The sequence below is a fragment of the Lissotriton helveticus genome, chromosome 3_2 (genome assembly GCF_964261635.1).
Source record: "Lissotriton helveticus chromosome 3_2, aLisHel1.1, whole genome shotgun sequence".
Taxonomy (NCBI): domain Eukaryota; kingdom Metazoa; phylum Chordata; class Amphibia; order Caudata; family Salamandridae; genus Lissotriton; species Lissotriton helveticus.
In genome coordinates, this window is record NC_136062.1 from 178,630,673 (window position 1) to 178,652,195 (window position 21,523).

Genomic DNA, 21,523 nt, shown 5'->3' on the forward strand with positions numbered 1-21,523 from the left:
ATCAAAATCTACAACCAAAAATCCTGGTTACTCTGGGTACACATTAGAGAGATATAATAGACTGTGCTATCTAGCAATGAATGAATGAATGACTGAATGACCCGTACTTGTAAAGTGTGCAGCTACTCTTGCGGGTTTGTCCCGGCGCTAAAGGTTCACACATGACTACCCCGTGGATGACTTAGCTATTAAAAAGCCATGTTTTCAGTAGTGTACTGAAGTTTCAGTAGTTTATAAGAACTCTTTTGACAATGTGAGCTTTAAGTGTCAGAACCATAGTATAATATAAAGAAGAACCGTGAAGACTTGGCTGTTCTCAGCTGCCGCCCACTCCTAACCCAATCAGGAAGACCTTGCGATACATTCTTCCAATAGGCTGACACTTAATGCACCAATTTAGAGCTTTGCTGGAGGTGGAAAGTACACACAAGAATAATTCTACCTATCTCAAGCTCATCTACATCACTGTTGTGTAAGTCTACAGCTGAATGAAAAGGGCGCTTGTCTCAACCTGAGGCACAACACTCATTGCTTTCCACATACACCACACTGTGAACACTCACTCTAGGCAGGGTGACAACAAGATCAAACTAGAACCTCGCTTCTTCTGCATCACTGGCTCACTGACTATATAATCGCAAATGCTTAGTGGCACGACTAGAGAACCCCTCTAGCTCCCATGGACAACACACAATTGCTTACTACAGAAGCCGCACTGCAAATTTACTCTCTCCCAACTAACCCTTTCAGACAAGGCTAATGCACACCCAAAAATTAGTTGACAGGACATTGGTGCCAAACAGGTGCAGTGAACGTACAATATAAATCATATTACAATATAAACTTTTTTACAATTTTCTCATTTATTTATCAAAAATGTTGCTTCAGAAAACATAGTCATCATGGCTCTTGTGATGATTTCAAAGATTTAGTCGGTTGTAAATGGGTCGAACTTGCCTGAGGTAGAGAATGTGAGGTTCAGTTTGATAATCCTTGTATTTTCCTTGTGAAGTACGGTAGACAATTACTTGGGGGTACATTTTACTTTGTATGCTCCAGTGACTGATATGTCTGCTTTCAGACCTATTAAAAATGTTTGATTTAAGGTGGCTATGCCCAGGAAAGGGGTTCAATAGCCAGCATTCCCATATTTTAGGATGCTCAGCAGTCCCATCATTGTTTCAGTAGTGCTTACAAACTCAAGCTACCACATGTACCCAGACAAGCCATCCCCAAAGCAAAATACAAGGTTAGCTTACCAATACAGGAACACTGTCCTATGGCCTTTACCTGTGTATAGGGAGTTTGTTGTCCAACCACAGCTTCTCTCACGATGCTCCATCTCACAAGACTAAAGTTTAAAATGTATTCAAGGATGCTCGGTCAGGTTGTACCCTCATTAGTCACATGGTTTCAATAGACTTTCCTCTCCATTGTCGAGAAGCCTGATGGGCACTGATGCACTTAGACGCTCCATGTACCAGATCATACTACACAGTACCCCAGAAACTCAAACATAAACAATTAGCAGGACATCAAAATACCTCACATTTATATCTAATCAAATCAAATCAGGAGTATTTATTTAGCGCAACATATCATCCGAAAGTCTCATGGCGCTTTGCAGAGGCTCGAAAATATGGTTCGACAGGAGCTGGTTAGGAGTAAAATAACCACGTTTTTAATTACTTTCGAAAACTATGATGATCTAAGATAACGCGCAAATGTAAGGGTAATTTATTCCATAGTACAGGTGCAAGAAAAGAGAAAGATCTCCCTCCCATTCTCGTGGCCCGGATTTTTATAGGTGTTAAAAGAAATGTACTGCTAGATCTTAGAGTCCTGCGAGGGAGATACCAGGTGAGTTTCTTTTTCCAGTATCTGGGGCCCTTGCCGTGTAGATTCTTGTGAGTTAGATAGAGAATTTTAAAATGCAACCGTTTCCTGGCAGGAAGCCAGTGAAGGAGTCTCAAGCAGGGGTCTGAAGGGTCTCTTGGAGGCAGATTCAACACCAGTCTAGCGGCAGTATTCTGCAGATTCTGAAGTCGTGTAAGAAGGTCTTTGTTTATTAAGGACAGCAAAACATTGCCGTAATCCATACGGTTGATGATTAGGCCTTGGACTAGTGGCTTCCTGGCTTCCAACGGGAGCCATTTGTAAACTTTTTGTAGATTTCGCATAATGCCAAAAACAGGAGCCAATTAGGTGGATGCCCTGGTCTTTCATAGACAATTGGTTGTCTATTTGGATACCCAAATTTCAAACTGATTGTTTTGGCATTGGGCAAAGTCCTAGAAATTGAGGCCACCAGTCATTTGACCAGTGTTTATGAGCTTTGCCAAAAAGGACTATTTCGGATTTTCCTCCATTTAATTGTAGATGATTTAGATTCATCCACTTGTCAATATGGATCATGCCGTTTTGGAAACGTAACTTGGTATCTGCTGGATCTGGGCCTAAGGTCATCAAGATCTGAGTATCATCAGCATATGACACTACATCAAAGCCGTAAGATCTGATCACCTTGGCCAGTGGAATTACGTAAAGATTAAAGAGCGTCTGGCTTAAAATAGAGCCTTGTGGCACTCCCATCTTTACCGGCCTGTTTTTAGAGACAATGTCATCGATCTGTATAGCTATAACTTGATTAGTTAGGCAGCTCCTCAACCATTTAAGGGCATTCCCTAGGACACCAATCTCCCAGAGTCTTAGATCTAAAATACTGTGGGAGATGGTGTCGAAGGCAGCGGATAGGTCTAGTAGGACGAGAATATATGATAAGCCTCTGTCCAATGCTAGTCTGATGTTATCAGTGACTTCAACCCGTGCAGTGTCAGTGCTGTGTGTAGCCCTAAAACCTGACTGGGATGGATCCAAAAGACCATTACTTTCCAGGTGAGCAACGAGCTGCTTATTGACCAATGACTCCAGCATCTTCCCAAAGTATGGTAGGAACGAAATAGGGTGATAATTTCTTGGGAGATTAGGATCAGCGGTGTTTTTTTTCAAGATAGGCCTCACTCTAGTAACCTTCCATATCTTAGGAACCACTGCCTGTGATAATAAACGATTAACCAGCTTGGTAAGATGATCCACAAGTACTGGTGCAATATTTGGAAGAAAACGTGGTGGTATGGGGTCCACAGGTGAGCCTGATTTAATTTTCTCCATTGCTCCCAGCACGTCTTCCAGCTTACATGGGGAAAACTGTTCCAAAATGGGAGGGAAACTGGTGGAACAGGAGAGATAACTTTGTGAGATGATTGTATTCTCTTGGGATGGAAAGGAGCTATGAATATATTAAGGGCTATTTTGCATACATGATCATACAAAACATTTAGTTATTCCAGTCTTCCTCACAGGATAAATAATTTGTCACTACTGTCTCAAGACCAGCAATCTCAACAGGTATAAGTGAGCAAGATATTCTGTGGTCTTCTGTCATGGCAAAGCAATGATAAAGAGAGTTATTCACTTATGCTATGCGCTACCTTAATAAATCATTGGCAATATGTCAAACCTTTTGACGCCCTAGAGTTTAGATGATTGTGATGAGAACTAATTGTTTTATGGGTTTTTATATTGGGGCAGGACATTAGAGATGGTCATTCAACAATTTATTCTTGATATTTCAGTAGCTCTTCCAGGAGGGAGGCAGTAATACATTACAATTTGACAATTCCTTTGCATGAACAAAAAATATTCTGTGGAAATATAAGAAGGTATGACCAAAAGATGGATATCCACACTGTGAACCCAAATTTGAAAAGCTTCTGCTGCCGCTCACTATCAGAAGTGCTCCAAATGACAATTGTTTTTGTTCAATGTGCAACTTTGATAAAGTAGTGTTTACTACCTAAAATTCAGTGTTGATCATTGTAAGATAAAAAATGACTAACTCAATTTTTTTGGCATGATAAACTGATCCAAAAAATCAATTGGGGAAGTGTAGAGGAGATGATAGAATCACCCTCCTGAACTAGACTTGTAAACAATAGGATTCTATCAATGTGAGTGGTGACTAATTTTAAGTGATATTCTCTAAACTTGTGAAAAACTACAATGTGAAAATTAGGCCTCTCTGCGGGTGGCAGAATGAGGGCACTGTGTGTTTTTAAAATACCCCTCACACACTATGAATCCCATAGTGTCATTCTCCCATCATTGGGGTCTTCCCGTCCCTCTACGGGGCGGGGCGTGCTTCAACCTACGAGTGACGCGGGAGCACTTATATTTTTTGACAATAGGCTATATGATGTGATAAGGATAGTGATATGTGTTAGGGAGTGTAGGGACCTGTTTACGTGAATAGTGGTGTAAAAAAGGGTAAAAATTCCCTGGCTAGTCGAAAAAATTAATTTTAATGGCTTCGCAAGCTGGGAACATTAAAAAGGGGTTAGTAAGTAGAATCACAAGTGTAGTCTACTTTGTCGACATGACATGTTTCATAGGCAGACCCCTCCTGCCTACTCATCATGACCTCTGTTGATCCCTACAAAAATGCTTAATTCTAAACTAAATGTAAAATGCCTATGGTCCTAAAACTTAACAGCAAAAATCGGCTGCTAGGTTTTGCCTCTGGGCTTGAGTTGGCCCTTCTGCCTAATCTGGCTTCATTCCATGCCCTGTCATCCACGGAGCTGCTGAAGGGTATGGAATGAAGCCAGATTAGGCATGCGGTCACTAACCAGTCAACTAATCACCCTGAGACGCAGGCTCATGAGGTCCTATCACCACGCTTCAAATAGACCATACTAGGTCATTTTTCATGACAACTTTTCATGATAACGCCTCACTAAAGGCCAACTCAAGCCCAGAGGCAAAACCTAGCAGCCGATTTTTGCTGTTAAATTTTAGGACCATAGGCATTTTACATTTAGTTTAGAATTGAGCATTTTTGTAGGGATCAACAGAGGTCCTGATGAGTAGGCAGGAGGGGTCTGCCTATGAAACATGTCATGTCGACAAAGTAGACTACACTTGTGATTCTACTTACTAACCCCTTTTTAATGTTCCCAGCTTGCGAAGCCATTAACATTAATTTATTCAACTAGCCAGGGAATTTATACCCTTTTTTACACCACTATTCACGTAAACAGGTCCCTACACTCCCTAACACATATCACTATCCTTATCACATCACATAGCCTATTGTCAAAAAATATAAGTGCTCCCGCGTCACTCGTAGGTTGAAGCACGCCCCGCCCCGTAGAGGGACGGGAAGACCCCAATGATGGGAGAATGACACTATGGGATTCATAGTGTGTGAGGGGTATTTTAAAAACACACAGTGCCCTCATTCTGCCACCCACAGAGAGGCCTAATTTTCACATTGTAGTTTTTCACAAGTTTAGAGAATATCACTTAAAATTAGTCCCGAGTCCGTCCTTTCCCACTGGGGCTAACTGTTTACAAACTGCCTACTACTATACACATTCCCTTATTTATTCAATCGCATCAACCCTGAATATTTTCTAGCTTTCTGTTTCTGTGTTTGTTAATTTTAGGCAATCTGAGTAGCCCAGGTGCATTTGGGGATTCAAACTCCACAGAACAAATAACCATCTCAGTCAAGAAGACACCAGTGCCTGGAATCCAATATTCTGATCTCCATGGAATCTCTACTGAGGATATCAGTGATAAGGTAATACCAAGAGGATGAAAGCAATTACATTCCTTGCAAGTGGCAGAGTGGGGTTATCTCTTGAAGACTCCCTATTTATTGTAACTAACATGGCTGTCAATGACTATGATAAACTACTCAAATGTTATGACTTGAACAAAATTATTGGAATGAGTTTGCAATGGTTAAACTTACGTGTCATCCCTTTACTGGTGAAATTCGTGTCAGTGATAATTATGGACAAATTCGGATTTGGGCTGATTTACCTTGTGTTAAAACTGAGATTAAAGCAATGAAGAGCTTGAGCCAACATCACATTTGCTGATTGTATCATGGAATCAAAACTTCAAAGAAGATCTTCATGATTTTGGAGTACAGCTGTGGCAGAGAGTTCTTTGATTCAATAATTTGCAAAGACAGTCTAATAGAAGGTGAAGCCCAGATATTTTTCTGCCAGAATATGGCAGCAATGGTGCCGCAACTTCACACAGTGGCTGACCGCCTGCGCCGACGACCTCGCGCCACTAAAGAACCCTCCCAGCAGACCCAGAAGCAAGAAGGCATCCTGGTTCACCGACGACCTCAAGGACTCCAAGAAGACCTGCCGCACCCTCGAGAAAGCCTGGCTCCTCGACCGGACCACCGACAACATGACCGCCCTCAAACACGCTATCCGCAAGCACCACCAGCTCATCCGCACCACCAAGAAGAAATCCCTGAAGGAACGACTGGACAACAACGCCCACGACAGCAAAGAGCTCTTCCCTATCGTCAAGGAGTTCTCCAACCCCAGCACCGGCACGACATCACTCCGTCACAAGACCTCTGCGACTCCCTCGCCTCGTTCTTCCACCGCATGATCGCCGACATCCACAACAGCTTCGGCGCCCCACCCACGCACCCAACCATCGAACCAATGCCCCCCACCGCCACCCTTCGCACCTGGACCACGGTGACCACCGAAGACACAGCCCACACGATGAACACCATCCACTCCGGATCACCGACCGACCCCTGCCCACACCACGTCTTCAACAAGGCCGACTCCACCATCGCACCCCAACTCCGGAACATCATCAACGCCTCCTTCAACACCGCCACCTTCCCGGAGAGCTGGAAGCACGCCGAGATCAGCGCCCTCCTGAAGAAACCTACAGCGGACCCCACCGATCTCAAAAACTTCCGCCCCATCTCGCTCCTCCCTTTTCCTGCTAAAGTCATCGAGAAGATCGTCAACAGACAGCTGACCGCCTTCCTCGAGACGAACGGATCCCTCGACCCCTCGCAGTCTGGCTTCAGAGCCAACCACAGCACCGAGACCGCCCTCATCGCAGCCACCGACGACATCCGGACCCTGCTCGACAAGGGGGAAACAGTGGCCCTCATCCTCCTGGACCTCTACGCTGCGTTCGACACGGTCTGCCACCGCACCCTAGTCCAGCGCCTCAGCAACATCGGTATCCAAGAGAAGGCACTGGAGTGGATCATCTCGTTCCTCGCCGGAAGAACACAAAGAGTCCGCCTCCCCCCGTTTCGCTCCGAGGCCACCGAAGTCATCTGCGGCGTCCCGCAAGGATCTTCACTCAGCCCCACCCTCTTCAACATCTACATGAAACCTCTCGCAGCCATCGCACGCCAGCAGAACCTCAACATCATCTCTTACTCCGACGACACCCAGCTGATCCTCTCCCTCACCAGAGACCCCGACACCGCCAGAACCTGCCTACACGAAGGGATGAAAGACGTCGCCGAGTGGATGAAGGACAGCCGCCTGAAACTGAACTCGGACAAGACGGAAGTCCTCATCCTGGGATCTTCGCCCTCCGCCTGGGACGACTCCTGGTGGCCCCCAGCCCTGGACACCGCACCCAAGTCAACCGACCACGCACGCACGCAACCTGGGCTTCATCCTGGACCCCTCCCTCTCGATGACCAGACAAGTCAACGCCGTCTCCTCATCGTGCTTCAACACCCTGCGTATGCTTCGCAAGATCTTCCGCTGGATCCCGACCGAGACCAGGAAGACTGTCACCCAGGCACTCGTCACCAGCCGACTGGACTACGGAAACGCCCTCTACGCCGGAACCACAGCCAAGCTACAAAAAAGACTCCAGCGCATCCAGAACGCCTCCGCCCGACTCATCCTGGATGTCCGCCGACGCAGCCACATCTCCAGCCACCTGAGGAACCTGCACTGGCTCCCCGTCGACAAGAGGATCACGTTCCGGCTCCTCACCCACGCACACAAGTCTCTCCACGACCTGGGCCCCAAGTACCTCAACGACCGCCTGACCTTCTACACGCCCACCCGCCAGCTACGGTCCACCAGCCTCGCCCTCGCAGCCGTACCACGCATCCGAAGAGCCACCGCCGGAGGAAGATCCTTCTCTTACCTGGCTGCCAAGACTTGGAACTCCCTCCCCATCCACCTTCAGCTGACCCAGGACCATCTCGCCTTCAGGAAACAACTCAAGACCTGGCTGTTCGAGCAGTAGCATACCCCTCCCCCCAACCGCCTTGAGACCCTCCCAGGTGAGTAGTGCGCTATACAAATGGCATGATTGATTGATTGATTGATGTCTTTTAGGATATTCCCATCATATACATACCATTTACATATATTTTGTCCCATCCACACGACATAACGGTCTTACACAGGTGACCTTTTATCTAGTAGCTTACTTCTTTCTCTTCGACAACCAGGCTCTCAGTACCCTATCTTACTCCCTGTATCTGACCCACCTAAACATGTCTCCAGGCACCACAGATGTATTCTGTATAAGGGTCACCGCTTTTTTTCATCCATGGCGAACAGCCAGCTGTGCATGATCATGTTTGTTTAGAAAAGGATTGGCAGAGGATTAGCGAATATTTTCAAAACATATCGATTCTAGAAAACCCTGGAGTGACCACTTTAGTATAAAAGACCCTCACTCCCACTTACAGAGAGAGGGAGAATTCCTTCCAGGCTGGACAGAGACTCTGCAGGCTAATCCTTCAACAGTCAGAGACCTGATATCCCTTGCGGAGTGCCATCCTCGACGCAGTGACGGGGTCCTTCATTCAGAACCATCAGGTGAGGGGTTAGCACTTCCCCGGGGGTTTCTTGGCTCCATTAGAATATATCTTAGCACTCACATACACATGCTTTTCCTACATATCTAGGCTAGGTACATTTAGGTAGGCTACGCATTGTAGGAGTACCCCAATGCTATTGTTTTATATAATCTGCTTTTATTCATCTTATTAGCACTGTGGTAGAAATGTATCTGCTATTTAAGATATTGGTGCTAGCGATCACATTTGTCTGATCCTGTCTTTTGATTGTCGCAGCAAATATGTTTCATATTAGGCTCACACTTGACCATTAAAGAATTATTGAAACCGTTCCAATCATCATTCTGTGTGTATTCTGAGACAAAGTAAGCATGAGTGACTGAGCGAAAGATACCGTATTGTTTCCACTATACCTGAGGAATCAGGGTTGTTTTGTTCAGTCGTTGCCAGAAACTACCTACACCGCTGTAGAATACAGGGGGTGGTAGTGGCACAGTAGAACTAGCTGGTTTAATGGCTGACATCATGTGGGGGTGTCCAGAGTCTGTCTGCACACCAAGCCCTCAGTTTAGGTCATCCAAAATGTGCAGGTCCTGGGGGTCCTAGGAACTACATGACAAAGGCTTACATGCATTGTGAGGGATATGCCCATAAGGATATAAGCAAACAATAAGTATGCATAGGTTATACATTTATCAGGGAGCATGTATGCTGGACCATAGGTGCGCTCTCAGTACCTCTTTTTTCTTTTGATTCATAAGAATCTCAAACCAGAAATTCTTCTTCTTGATGAAGATAGTACTCTAAAACCAACTGATTTCGGGCTATGTATGAAGCCTTTCAGGTGGGCTTAACTGCCAGCTAATGACATGCTGCTACAATCCAGCCTATGCTGCACATGAGGTAATTCAGGACCATGTGTATGTAGGCCGATATGTGGAGCATAGAAGTCCGGATGTAAGCACTGATGAGCAGATCCCTACCTTTTATAATGACAATGTCATGTTGCTCTACAAGAAAATAATGAGTGTAAAATATGAAATACTGAAAAGGCTATCACTTGGCAGTGTGTTGCTACTCCAGAAAAGGTGGACCAAAAGAGGAGAAGTTCTGTTGGACATCTCTTGAATTACCAGTGGTTTACGTAGTGACAATTTTTTCCTGTGGAGTTGCAACTTAGATGGCCGCTTAACCATCAAAGTTTAAACTTTGGTTCCTGTGACATGTACAGAGATACAACTGCTTCCAAAGTACTCAACTCCAATCATGTCCGTGGAAAGAGTAACCGTCAGGTCACTTCACAGGCAACTTTTATGAGCCATCAAAGCTGCATTGAGAAAGAAAACGCTTTTGACGCTATCGAGCTTCATCACAGCCCCAGTGAGATCTGAAGTATCTCTTTTGCATGAAACAGGTTCTTCTCCCCTGAATCATTTGTGCTAGTGATTGCAGGTGGTGCGCCTGCCTTAGTTTTTGGACATCAGACTTTGGTCCAAATCCAGGGAGAAAAAAGGCAGAAAATAGGGAAGGAAGGAAGATGAGAAAACGTTGGTCTTCTGCAGTTACCTTTTTTTGTTTTACTAATTGAACACTGAATGACTTTTAATATGTAGATTACTCGCAGGGCACAAATCCTTTAAAAAAGTGGGGGGACTGACAATATGCAAATGATCTCATGAGGTCACGTGCTCAACGTGTCCCGTATATGAAAATTACACCGGGACACATACAGCATATTTCTGTGGGGCCCAGCTTCTTGGCAGGGGGGACGGCGTCCACCCTGTGAAAAGAGTGGGGGGGATGCCGTGTACCTGCGTGTACCCCCGGCTCGCACCCTGATTACTCGTTGACACACACAAGCCAGGAACACCCTCATATTTTTATTTGTTTTTGCCTCCAATTTTGACTATACATTCAGAGAGTTCAGGAATATTTATTGACAAGGTTTTCTTTGTAGATAATGGTGAGTGCTTTCAGAAGCACTTATTAGAAAAATATTCTTCACTTCAACACTTCCCCTGGGCTTCCTTTCTGAAAACAGTTAGAGCCCTCTGCCTGACTTAAGCATCATTGCTGCTCTTCATGAAAGCACACTTTGAAGGGTTTCCTCAGGCCATGCCTGGCTTGGTGCAATTTATCTATTACATTCCGTTGAAATAGTTGGAAGCCCTCTGTTTTCTTTTAATGATTTTTATAGGGGTTCAAGCAGTTACAGTCCCATTTCTCAGTACTCCATGGCCATTACAAGCAAATAACTGTTAGTAATTATTGTGAATAGACTGGCAGGTTGGAATCATTCTCCAGTTGTTCACAGCATCTTCCCAGCACCGAGCTGGGAGAGCTACACACATATGAGTGCAACACGTCTGTGGGTAGTACTGAAACTTAAGAAACACAACTCCAATAGTTCAACTGTGACAGACTCGACCCATAGAATAGGTCATTTTGTGCATGGGTATACTCTACTCCCAAGGACTGTGCACTGCCTTTTGTAGATGCAGCACTATAAGTATAGTGTTGTGGGGTTGTGTGCGAGCAGTGAGGTTGGAGAAAAAGGCTCGATTACTACCATGGGTATATCCCGGAGAGGGATGGCGCCTTCAGGTCATTTTACTGGATCTTCTGGCTAGTAAGAGGGGTAAGAGGGCTAGATCTGTCCTAGGGCACGTAAAGAGACCGAGTATGCAACTCTCCAGCCTGTACAGGTCAGTACGACAAGTATGGATGCTAATATTATGCTGATTTCCCTCAAGTAATGTCCAGCAATCCAGTGCTTAAGTAGTAATAGAATGAGTGCTGGTGTCTAATCAGAAACCCGCGGCAGTGCTTTTAAATTTTTATTTATTTATTTTTATTTATTATAGAGTTTTGTATAGCGCGAACAAGACCCGTGGGTATCAGAGCGCTTAACATCGAGGTAGGTTACACATTGACAGTCTAATATCAATTCTAAAAACAAACAGATATAAGGTAAAAGACGCTATGGCTATAAGGGGTGCCTAAATAAATATATTCCAAACACATGTGCAATTAGTAATAAAGGTGAGAAAGGCCTAGTTCATAACACGATCCATATCAGTAGCTAAGGTGGGCCTTGCGAGACCCCAATTGCATTAGGACAAGGGGTTGAGATTGCTTGGTTAACCCGGACTCGTTGAGTTCTGTTGCTTAGGAATGGATTGAACCATCTCAGCACACTACATCACATTACATCGAGGTAGGTTACACATTGACAGTCAGATATCAATTCTAACAACCAACAGATATAAGGTAGAAGAAGCTGTGGCTATAAGGGATGCCTAAATAAATATATTCCAAACACATGTGCAATTAGTAATAAAAGGTCCTTATAACACAATCCATATCAGTAGATAAGGTGAGGTATAGGTTATATAGTTTGGCTATGAAAAACAGCTATTGAGATTGCTTGATTAACCCGGAATCGTTGAGTTCTGTTGCTTAGAAACGAATTGAACCACCTCAGCACATTACATCACATAACATCAATGTAGGTTACACATTGGCAGTCAAATATCAATTCTAAAAACCAACAGATATAGGGTGAAAGAAGCTGTGGCTATAAGGGTGCCTAAATAGGTATGTTCCACACATATGTGCAATTAGTATTAAAAGGTGATAAAGGCCTAGCTTATAATACGATCCATATCAATAGATAAGGTGAGGTAGAGGTTATATAGTTTGGCTATGAAAACAGCAATTGTTCACACAGGACTGTGGTATCGATCAGGGTACAGCCGAGGCTTGTGAGTGGAGTCAGTCTCTTGCCAATATTAGTATTCATGAAGAGGGACCACTCTTCAGCTGATGTAGTAGTTCATATCAGCGATCCGTCGGCTTCCCTATGCCAGGTATTTACTCATCATATGGCTTTTCAATTCCCGTTTGAATGTTGCAATATTTTGGATCTTCCTAATGCTTGGAGGGAGTGAGTTCCAAACTCTGGGGGCAGCTCCAGTGAATGCTCGATCATAGGTCTTTTTCTTTCGAAAAAAGGCCGGCCTCAACAGCAGCTCTTTGGCGCTTCTCGTTGGTCTGTTTCCTCCCGATAGCTTTATTTTCTTGCTTAGGTATCCTGGCGTGTTATAGTGCACCGCTTTGTGAGTAATACATGCTGTCTTCATTTGAATTCTGGCCTCATAAGGTAGCCAGTTTAGTGCTTTCAGGTGAGGAGATATATGATCAAATTTCCTCGATCCAGTGATAAGTCTTGCCGCAGCGTTGAGACAGGCTTTTAGCGGTGCTGTAGATGTTTTAGGTAGACCAGTTAATGTAGAGCAACCATATTCGATCCTGGATATGACTAGGGACTGTATAGCCAATTTTAAGTCTGCCTCTGAGATGAATGGTTTTAATTTTCTTAAGTAGCTCAGATGGAAGCTGGCACTTTTCGCCATTGAATTAATGTGGGCTTTCATGTCGAGGTTCTCATCTAATATGATTCCTAATGATTTAGCTGAGTTGACTAGGGTTGGTGTGCAGTTAAGCGCAGTCACCAATTTGGTCCATTCCTTTACTTCCGGCTGGCTCCTTGGAGGTGCAATTAGCACGAATTCTGTTTTCTGGGCATTTAATTTCAGATGATTCGTCGTTAACCATTGCATAGCCATCTTTAGTGTCTTATTCATTAGATCTATGTCATCAAGGGAGGCGATCTTTAAGTATATTTGCGTGTCGTCAGCATACATGTGGTAGGATATCGTTGATTTCCGAAGAATGTCTGTGAGAGGTTCGACATACAAGTTGAATAGATCTGGGGATAGTGTTGAGCCTTGCGGGACCCCAATTGCATTAGGACAAGGGGTTGAAATTGCTTGGTTAACCCGGAATCGTTGGGTTCTGTTGCTTAGGAACGAATTGAACCATCTCAGCACATTACCGGCCAAACCCATCCTGTCCTGTAGCCTGGACAGTAGTGTTTCGTGGTTTACCGTGTCAAAAGCAGATGACAGGTCTAGGAGAATCAATAGGCATGCTTGATTTTGGTCTAGGGCTTGTAGCGCGTCATCAACAATATGCAGGATTGCTGTTTCTGTGCTGTGCCCTGCTCTGAACCCTGATTGGCATTCGTCTAGTAGGGAGAACTTGGTGATGTGTTGCTTCAATTGGCTCTGCACGCATTTCTCAATTAGTTTGGCCAGTAAAGGGATGTTGGTTACTGGTCGATAGTTATTCGGATCTGATGCGTCCGCTGTCGGTTTTTTGATTATTGGCACTACTTGTCCTGTTTTTAGGCAATCTGGGAGGATCCCTTGTGTAAGTGAAGCGTTTATTATTTTGGTCCAGATTGGAACCACAATGTGGCTGATTTCTCTTACACATTTTGCAGGTAAAGGGTCTTGATAGTGGTTGTTTGGTCTGATTTCTGACAGTGTTTTGGCGATCTTGACCTGGTCATATAATTCAAATGTGTCCCAGTTTGCTTCATTCTTTGTTTTATTACTCTCTGTTGTCACACAGGCCTCGCTCCTCGGCAAAGTTTGGGTCGGGAGGATAACCGCGGCGTTTGAGAGCTCTACCTCTAGAGATTTTGTTTTCTCAGAGAAGAATGTAGAGAATTCCTCACAGCTTAAGGGAGTTTTTGAGTTTTCTGGGGTTGATTTGGCTAGTTTATCTGATTGCTGTTTTAGTATCTCGAAGAGTTTTCGTGGTCTGTTTTTGGCATTGTCTAGTTCTGCTCTTATAAATTCTTTTTTGGAATTGATTACCTTTTTGTTATATTCGTTTCTGATTTTTCTGAGGGCTTTCAGCTCAGGTGAGGAAGGGTGTTGTCTCCATTTTCTTTCGGCTGTTCTCAGTTTGCGCCTGTCCTCATTCAGTGACCCACTAAACCACGGATTCTTTGGCTTGTCTGTAACTTTTTTCATTTTTAGAGGCATGGTGTCATTGACGATATTTCCTATTGAGGTTATGTAGTGCTCAGTCAGCTCATTTACATCCTGCATGTTGTTAGGTGGCTTTAAGTCTCTCTCGCAGCTCTCGACCAATAGCTCAATATTCGCCTCTTTTATATCTCGGATCAATTTTCTGGACTTGGGGGGTTGCACGGTTCTACCCTTTTTCACTGTGGGAATCATAAATGTTATGGCGTGATGGTCAGACCAGTCGCATGGATCTATGGCGCAGATCGATGTCTCTTTGTTTCTGGAGATGATCCAATCTAAGGTCGCTCCTTGCGCGTGGGTAGGTTGGGTGCATGCTTGTATGAGGTTTAGTTCGGCGAGGAACTCTTTAAACGAATTAACCAGTTTGTCATTGCCGTCGTCCCAGTGTAGATTAAAGTCACCCAGGAATATGTTGTTGGCATCCGGATTGGAGTTGGCTGTTATGATCTCTATTAGTTGCTCTGTGAACTTTGCGTTATCTCCTGGTGGATGGTAAAATGCATGCAAGTTGCATTTTTGATTACTTGATGATCTTATATTCAGACCGAGGTATTCACAAGATTCTATGGGGTCGGCTTGAATCATGTTGACCTCTATCTCTGATCGATGAATACATGCTATACCTCCTCCTGTTTTCCTTGGCCTATCTAATCTCACAATGTTATAATGAGGTGGTACTAAGAGATCAATGGCGGGGGAGGATGATTCCTTTAGCCATGTTTCCGTAAGGATTGCCAGGTCGATTTCGTTATTGATGATGAGGGCTGCTATGTCTGATGCATGTTTGGATGCCGAACGACAATTGAGTAGAAGGCAGTTCAAGGGATTATCTGGGTTAAGGATGTTCCCATTTTCGGATTCATTTGCTGATAACTGAATATGTTGTAGGTTGAGGTGAATTGCTTTCCTGTCATTCTTTCTGGATATTCTATTGGAATCAATTGGTACTGTTCTGATTCTCTCCTCACTCCCCTGGGCCGGTTGTTCATAGGTTCGGAGTAAGGCCAGAGTTTCTTCGTTTGACAAGGGGTTTATCCTGTCTGGTCTATTGGGCCTATTTTTTAGGGACAGGGCCATCTCGTCATTCCTTTTTTGTGCGGCGTGTACTAGATTCTGGATATCGGAGACCTTGGAGTGCGTGCTTGCCGTCAACTCCCACATTTTTCCGAATGCCTGCGAAATTATCATCGAGCCTTGTGCCAGGTTGCCTACTATTTTCTGGAGCTTCTTAATTTCTTTCTGGTTTCGGGGTGTTTTCTTAGGGAGGATTGCCCTGCCACTTCGGGTTGTGCATTTCGCTCTACTCCGTAGTTGTTCTGTTCTCATTTTCACAGTTCTATCCTTTGTATCCTTGGTTGGGTTGTCGCTTCCGATTCTGTTTGGGATGTCGTGTGTGTTATTTATGTTGTGTAATGCACGTATTGAATTTGTGGGTGGGGATCTATCATACTCTGGTATGAAATTCGGGAGAGGTATCGAGTCATTTAGTGACTCGCTAGAAGCTGAGGAATTCTCTTCCAGCAGATTCGCACTGACTGGTGGCGGCATCAGCTGTATCCTTTGGACCTGGACCTGCTCTTCATTTGCCAGATTGGAAGATCTCTCTGTTCTTTCTGGCTCGTTCTCTGGGGTTGCCATCTCCCTTTCAGTTATGTCTCCCGAGCTGGAAGTTTGATTGTTATGGTCCCCGGTTCGGTTGGTGTCTCTAGTTGTAGTATCAGTGTTGTCGAGAGTGACTTCATGTGAGGTCATGGGTGGTTGGTGTCTTGGTCTCTCCAGAGTTTCTTTTATTATTAGGAAAGACTTTTCAAACTCTTCCAGGTCCCTATTAGCTGCTTGTATCAGCACTATTCCCGTTTTATATAAAGTGATGCATAATTCTGCATTGCATCTTATTGACGGGGAAGACATTATTTTTGTGCCATGAGGAATGTTTCTCATAATTTTTATGAACAGCATTTCTGTGAGGGCATAGCGCCATTTCGCTGTTTTATTTGTGTAGAAAATCAAGTCATTCATTATGGTGCCTTTGACTCTATCAAAGTATGGGTCTGCGAACAGTATGTCTGGGTTCTTTCTCAATGTGTTATGTCTAAACTTTTTGGCAGCATTTTTGGATAGCGAAGGGGGATATTTTATACTCTGTGCTTTGGAGCTAGCCATCGCCCGGTATCTATTATCCATTTTCCTTTCCCGTTGTAAATCTTAAGGTGGTTAGTTCTGATTTGATCGCTTGCAATTGTACAGTGGTAGTCAGAGGATTAGAAATAGGTCAAGTACCAATATTTCGTGGTAAGTATATTTCCTCTGCTATCCTCTAATTATATCTTTATAGCTGCGTTACCAAGCCGTAAGAATTAGTTTAACTATCCCTTATTAAGTTAGGTTAAGTTAAATTAAGTTAAGAGAGGTCTCATGTAGGGCTAGCCGTTACAAGATGTCCGCCGTTTCTTTCCCTGTTGTTCTGGGGGAGTGCACTTCCTTACTTTCCACTCCTGTAGTTGGTCCCTTTTTCCTTTCACTTATCCGATTACTCAGCAGGCTCTCTTCCCTGTTTTGGTATGTCGGCAGTCCCCTCTCAGTGTCTATGCCCCTGAGTTGGTGGTAAATGTCGTCACACTGACTATCAAGACTGCATAGTCTTGACTCAGCCTAATGGCTCTTCCATTCACTGTCAGACATTCCCTACCTCTCTATCCCAGCCATGCACATTGCTATTTTCTCCCTTTCTGACAGTTTTCCATCTTTTTCTTCCTTTGTGTGTTTTTAGCTCTCTTGCTGGTGGTCAATGTCTGATAAGGAAAAATAGGTAGCGGTCCCCAAAAATGGGTGCCGTGGACTCCACCGGCTCAAATTCAGAACTGTCACATTATTATAGTGCCAAAACATGTACTTGATATCTTCCCTGGAAGCATGACATGGCTCCTGAATGTATTCTGCTTTGCTGCTAGGAGGCCATGTATGCATGGTGTAGTATGTTGAAGGAAACCAGTGCTTTGGAGATATTTTGGTGGGATGTGATACGAGTTTCTCCCACTGCTTCAGATTCAAGGCCCGACCTATTCATATCTATCTGCCAATTTTTCCTCAGCTGATCCAGATTATCAGTTTGAGACTGAATTGATTGCCCGAGCCACAAGCATAGTGTTGCCAGTGGTGTAGAATGGCTAAATCGGGGGATGAGTGTGCAGCTCAGAGGTGGGTATGCTTCAGGGAGACTGCGAAGTGCTGTGACAAACCTCCTCTGAATATCAAAGTGCCATGTGTTCAAGCTGTATTGCTCTACCAGTGTATCACATGGGATTATTGTTTCCTCTTGAGATAAGTCTCCTGTGAATTGAATCGCAAATGCTTTGAGAGCAGCGTGGGATTGACCTGAGTGGGCTGGTTTAACGCTTGATCAGCCATACGGAGCCTATGCTGTTTCTTTAACCCGGCTGTACAAGACGGCCGACTAAACAGACAGACATGCACAGAAGTGCACATGTACACTATTCCTATTCCCTCCTATGGCCCAGCCTCATACCTCCCTACACATGCTGGCGGAGTCAGTCACTGAGAGATAAAGCAATAACAAAATATTGTTTTATTTTTCAGCGGCTGGCTTTGAGCCAGTGGGGTGATGCTCCACCACCATTGCAGAGGAACTGCTGCTGTATACAAGATAAGGAAAAGGAAGTGAAAGATGGAGTAACAGATTAAATGTATGTGCAAATAATTTTTCTTACCAGTTCTGTTTACTAAAATATATCTTTATTTCAGTTGGCAGCAGAACTCGCCAAAGTCAACAAGCAGCATGAAGAGACCACTGCCAAGCTGAAGGCCAGCTTCCAGGGACTGACCGCTCAATGGGAAGAGGTGGGTGTGTATCACTAGGGAAAAGAAACCCTGCTGGGGATCTTACCACTCATCCTCAGCGATGCATGGGTCGGGACGAGTGTTCCATCCCTTTCAAAATGTAAAGAGGCATGCTCCCTGTAAGAGATCTCAACCATGCATCTCCAGAGACCTGGTTCGTAATACTTATCTTCCAAGGACACATGCATGACACTGGAGACCTTGCTCATACATCTTCACGCATGCTCTGGAGAGATCTTTCTTCTGCGTCTGAGACACCTTCATAATAGCGGATATCTGCCCTGAGATGCCCTCTCTACACGGGAGTTCCTTATATATCTCCTGAGATGCATGTGGTCTAGCAAATACCTACTCAGAGACGTCATCTTCACACAGGATGTCTTCCTCATAGAATTCCCAACTCCTTAGACAAATGCTCTGTAGCTGATATCTATACTGAGATGAAACCTCCACACGTGACCTTCCTTATGCATCACCCGAGACAAATCCACTGTGGGTCATGTCTGTGATAAAATCTCCACACTGATGGCCTTCCTCAGACTACTAAAACATATGCATTGTAGTGTATAACTTGTTCATGTCATTGTATTACTGTACATAAGAGAATTAAAGTTTCAAGTGCACATTCTGAACTAAAAACACAGAATTCAAATAAAACATTCGATATGACCATAATCAATTAAAATATATGCAGTTAAAATACATACAGCAGATGTATCTACTTTACATACCTAATTCCCTACATGTTCTTTCAATCTATGTTTAAGACTCGCGAGCAGAGGGATTTATCACAGGTCTTTCACTCCATCTCATTCCAGCTACGCTTAGTAACCTGATGAAGTGCCATCTCCTCACAAGTGATTTCTTCGTGCATCTCCTGAGATACATGCGCTCTACTGAATATCTATGCTGAATTGCCATCGCTACACAAGTGGTTTCATCATACTTAAACCGAGATACATTCAGCCTTGTGAATATCAGTGCTGAGATCCTTCTCCACCCGCAAGCCTTTCTTGTTCAACTGATGCACATGCACTATTGAGACCTCCCTCATGCTTCTCCTGTGCGATGTAGAGGTCGTAGACCTATCATGACACACAATCGTCACACAGAAGAGCATTCCCCTCTTTCTCAAGACAGACCATGCCCACTCAGTAGGTCATCCTTGTGCACCTCCAGAGAGAGAGACAAATGCTTCATTCTGGAGATTTTACTTCTGCACCATCGGACACACTATTTTCAAATAACAGAGCTTCCTCTCGAAACTCATGTGACGCCCACTCCACCGAAAAAATCTACTAAATAACTCCACTGACACCGGTGGCACATACAAGAGTATCCTGATGAGTCTACAGTGTAACTCGTTTGAACACATCAGGTTGTTGTGATATGTTTTATGTATAGTGCAATATATACAAGGAGATGTCTTGGCGCGGTCTGTCCCAATTTGTATTCAAGCCCACATTCCACACATGAAATCTACCTGCTACACTTGCAGATACAAACTTTCTGTGTCGTTCTCCTTATGACATACAGCAGTGTTCCCAAGAACTCAGGCCAATGATTTCCTAGAAGAAATCCGTGGAGGCGGTGTCGGTGTTTTTTCAATGGGATACTATCTCTTTGTGGCATGAGAGATCAAGGTGAAAATCTAACTTGGAGTCTATTGTAAGACATTTTTGTCTCATTGGCAGAGACAGTGAGTTGTGTTTCTACTTTCTGCCTGGAGGGATGAAATTGCTAGACACAGCACTCTTTCTGATCTTTATTGGCAAAGGATGAGTAGCAATTACAAGTTCTGGACTAAGACCAGCTTCTAATGGCATTCACATCCAAATGATTAAAGGGACAGAGAAATAAAAAAGAAAGATACAACATGTGTCCTGTTGAAGCCCCACTTTAACTGCTTCATCTATTAAGCCACAGGTTGCTCGCCCGATATTTAGAAGCTACAGATAACGACATGCCCTGATTCTAGTTCAGCATGGGTGCCAGGAGGAGTCAGCAAGGAAGCCACTATGAATTGTACCTAATTAATCTTCATATTTAGTCAAATTCATGCATGGTGTGTACACAAGAGGTGCATTTGGCCTTGGGTTTAAATTGCTGCGGTAAAATACAGTTGTTTTAATACATGTTTTATGGAATTATCTCCAGCGTGTGGCAGCACTCCTCACTCTTAAGGTGTTTTAGTGCCATGATACCCTGTTAAACGTTCAAAAAAATAATGTAATCTTTTGGAACCAGACTAGAAGAAGTCTATAGTGAAGGAAAGACCCCTCCTCAAAATGCAAAATAGTACATAGGATATTGCAGAATGTTTAAAAAAATCCCTTAACTAGGCCTAGTGAAAAAACAAATGTGTGTCTTGTACTCAAATGAGCCAAGCACGTTCTTTCCTGGATGTAGGAGTGACCTCAGTAGTCCCTTTGCATCTTGAAGCTTGTAAGATCTAGAATGGAATGTCAATACAGGTCTGGCCTTCAAGCTTCTAAGGAATAGCAACATTGGAAAATGAGTTTTAGTCTTGTATGTACAACACTAGAGCCTTGTAAAAAGAACCTGATTTTCAGGCTGGTCACTAGAGTACATGATTTGGAGCTTGTTTGTCTGGCATAGAGAAAAAGGACTGGACTACAAAAGAGCAGATTGCGAGGAAGACCCCGGCAGGAAGAGGAGCAACCTGGACACTGCAATGTTATGAACTACAACTCCCAGGGGTCCAGGTGATAGGAAAAGCAAGATGAACAAGAAGCCATGATGATTTGGATTCCATATAGAGAATGGATCCACTGGTGTGTTAAAATGAAGAAAATGCAGCATCCTTTGGACAAAGAATTACACACAGGAAATGGTCACCATCTTGAGTTAGGACATTCACAGCCACATTGCTGCCACAGATGCCAGGAGCCAAAATCCTAGTTCACTTATTGACCCATGCCACTGAGCCTTCACGAGAAAGACATAAGCGCGCTGGCTGAGTGACAGTGCAGAAGCCCAAATGCAGATACTGACCCTGCCTGCACACAAGTATATGTATAGTGCAGGGATGCTTCTTAACATACAGAAGTCAGAAAGAGGA

At 44.1% G+C, this 21,523-nt stretch overlaps 1 protein-coding gene and 1 pseudogene across 1 annotated transcript in view; both read left to right on the plus strand.

Moving 5' to 3' along the window:
- Nucleotides 1-21,523, plus strand: part of LOC144826256 (uncharacterized) — a 257,403-nt gene that overhangs the window by 115,932 nt on the left and 119,948 nt on the right. Inside the window, exons 12-13 of the mRNA XM_078684620.1 lie at nt 5,508-5,644; nt 18,346-18,441. Of these exons, the coding sequence (XP_078540746.1) occupies nt 5,508-5,644; nt 18,346-18,441 (233 nt within the window). The remainder of the gene's footprint in view (nt 1-5,507; nt 5,645-18,345; nt 18,442-21,523) is intronic.
- LOC144826397 (maternal embryonic leucine zipper kinase pseudogene) lies at nt 5,734-9,828 on the plus strand (annotated as a pseudogene).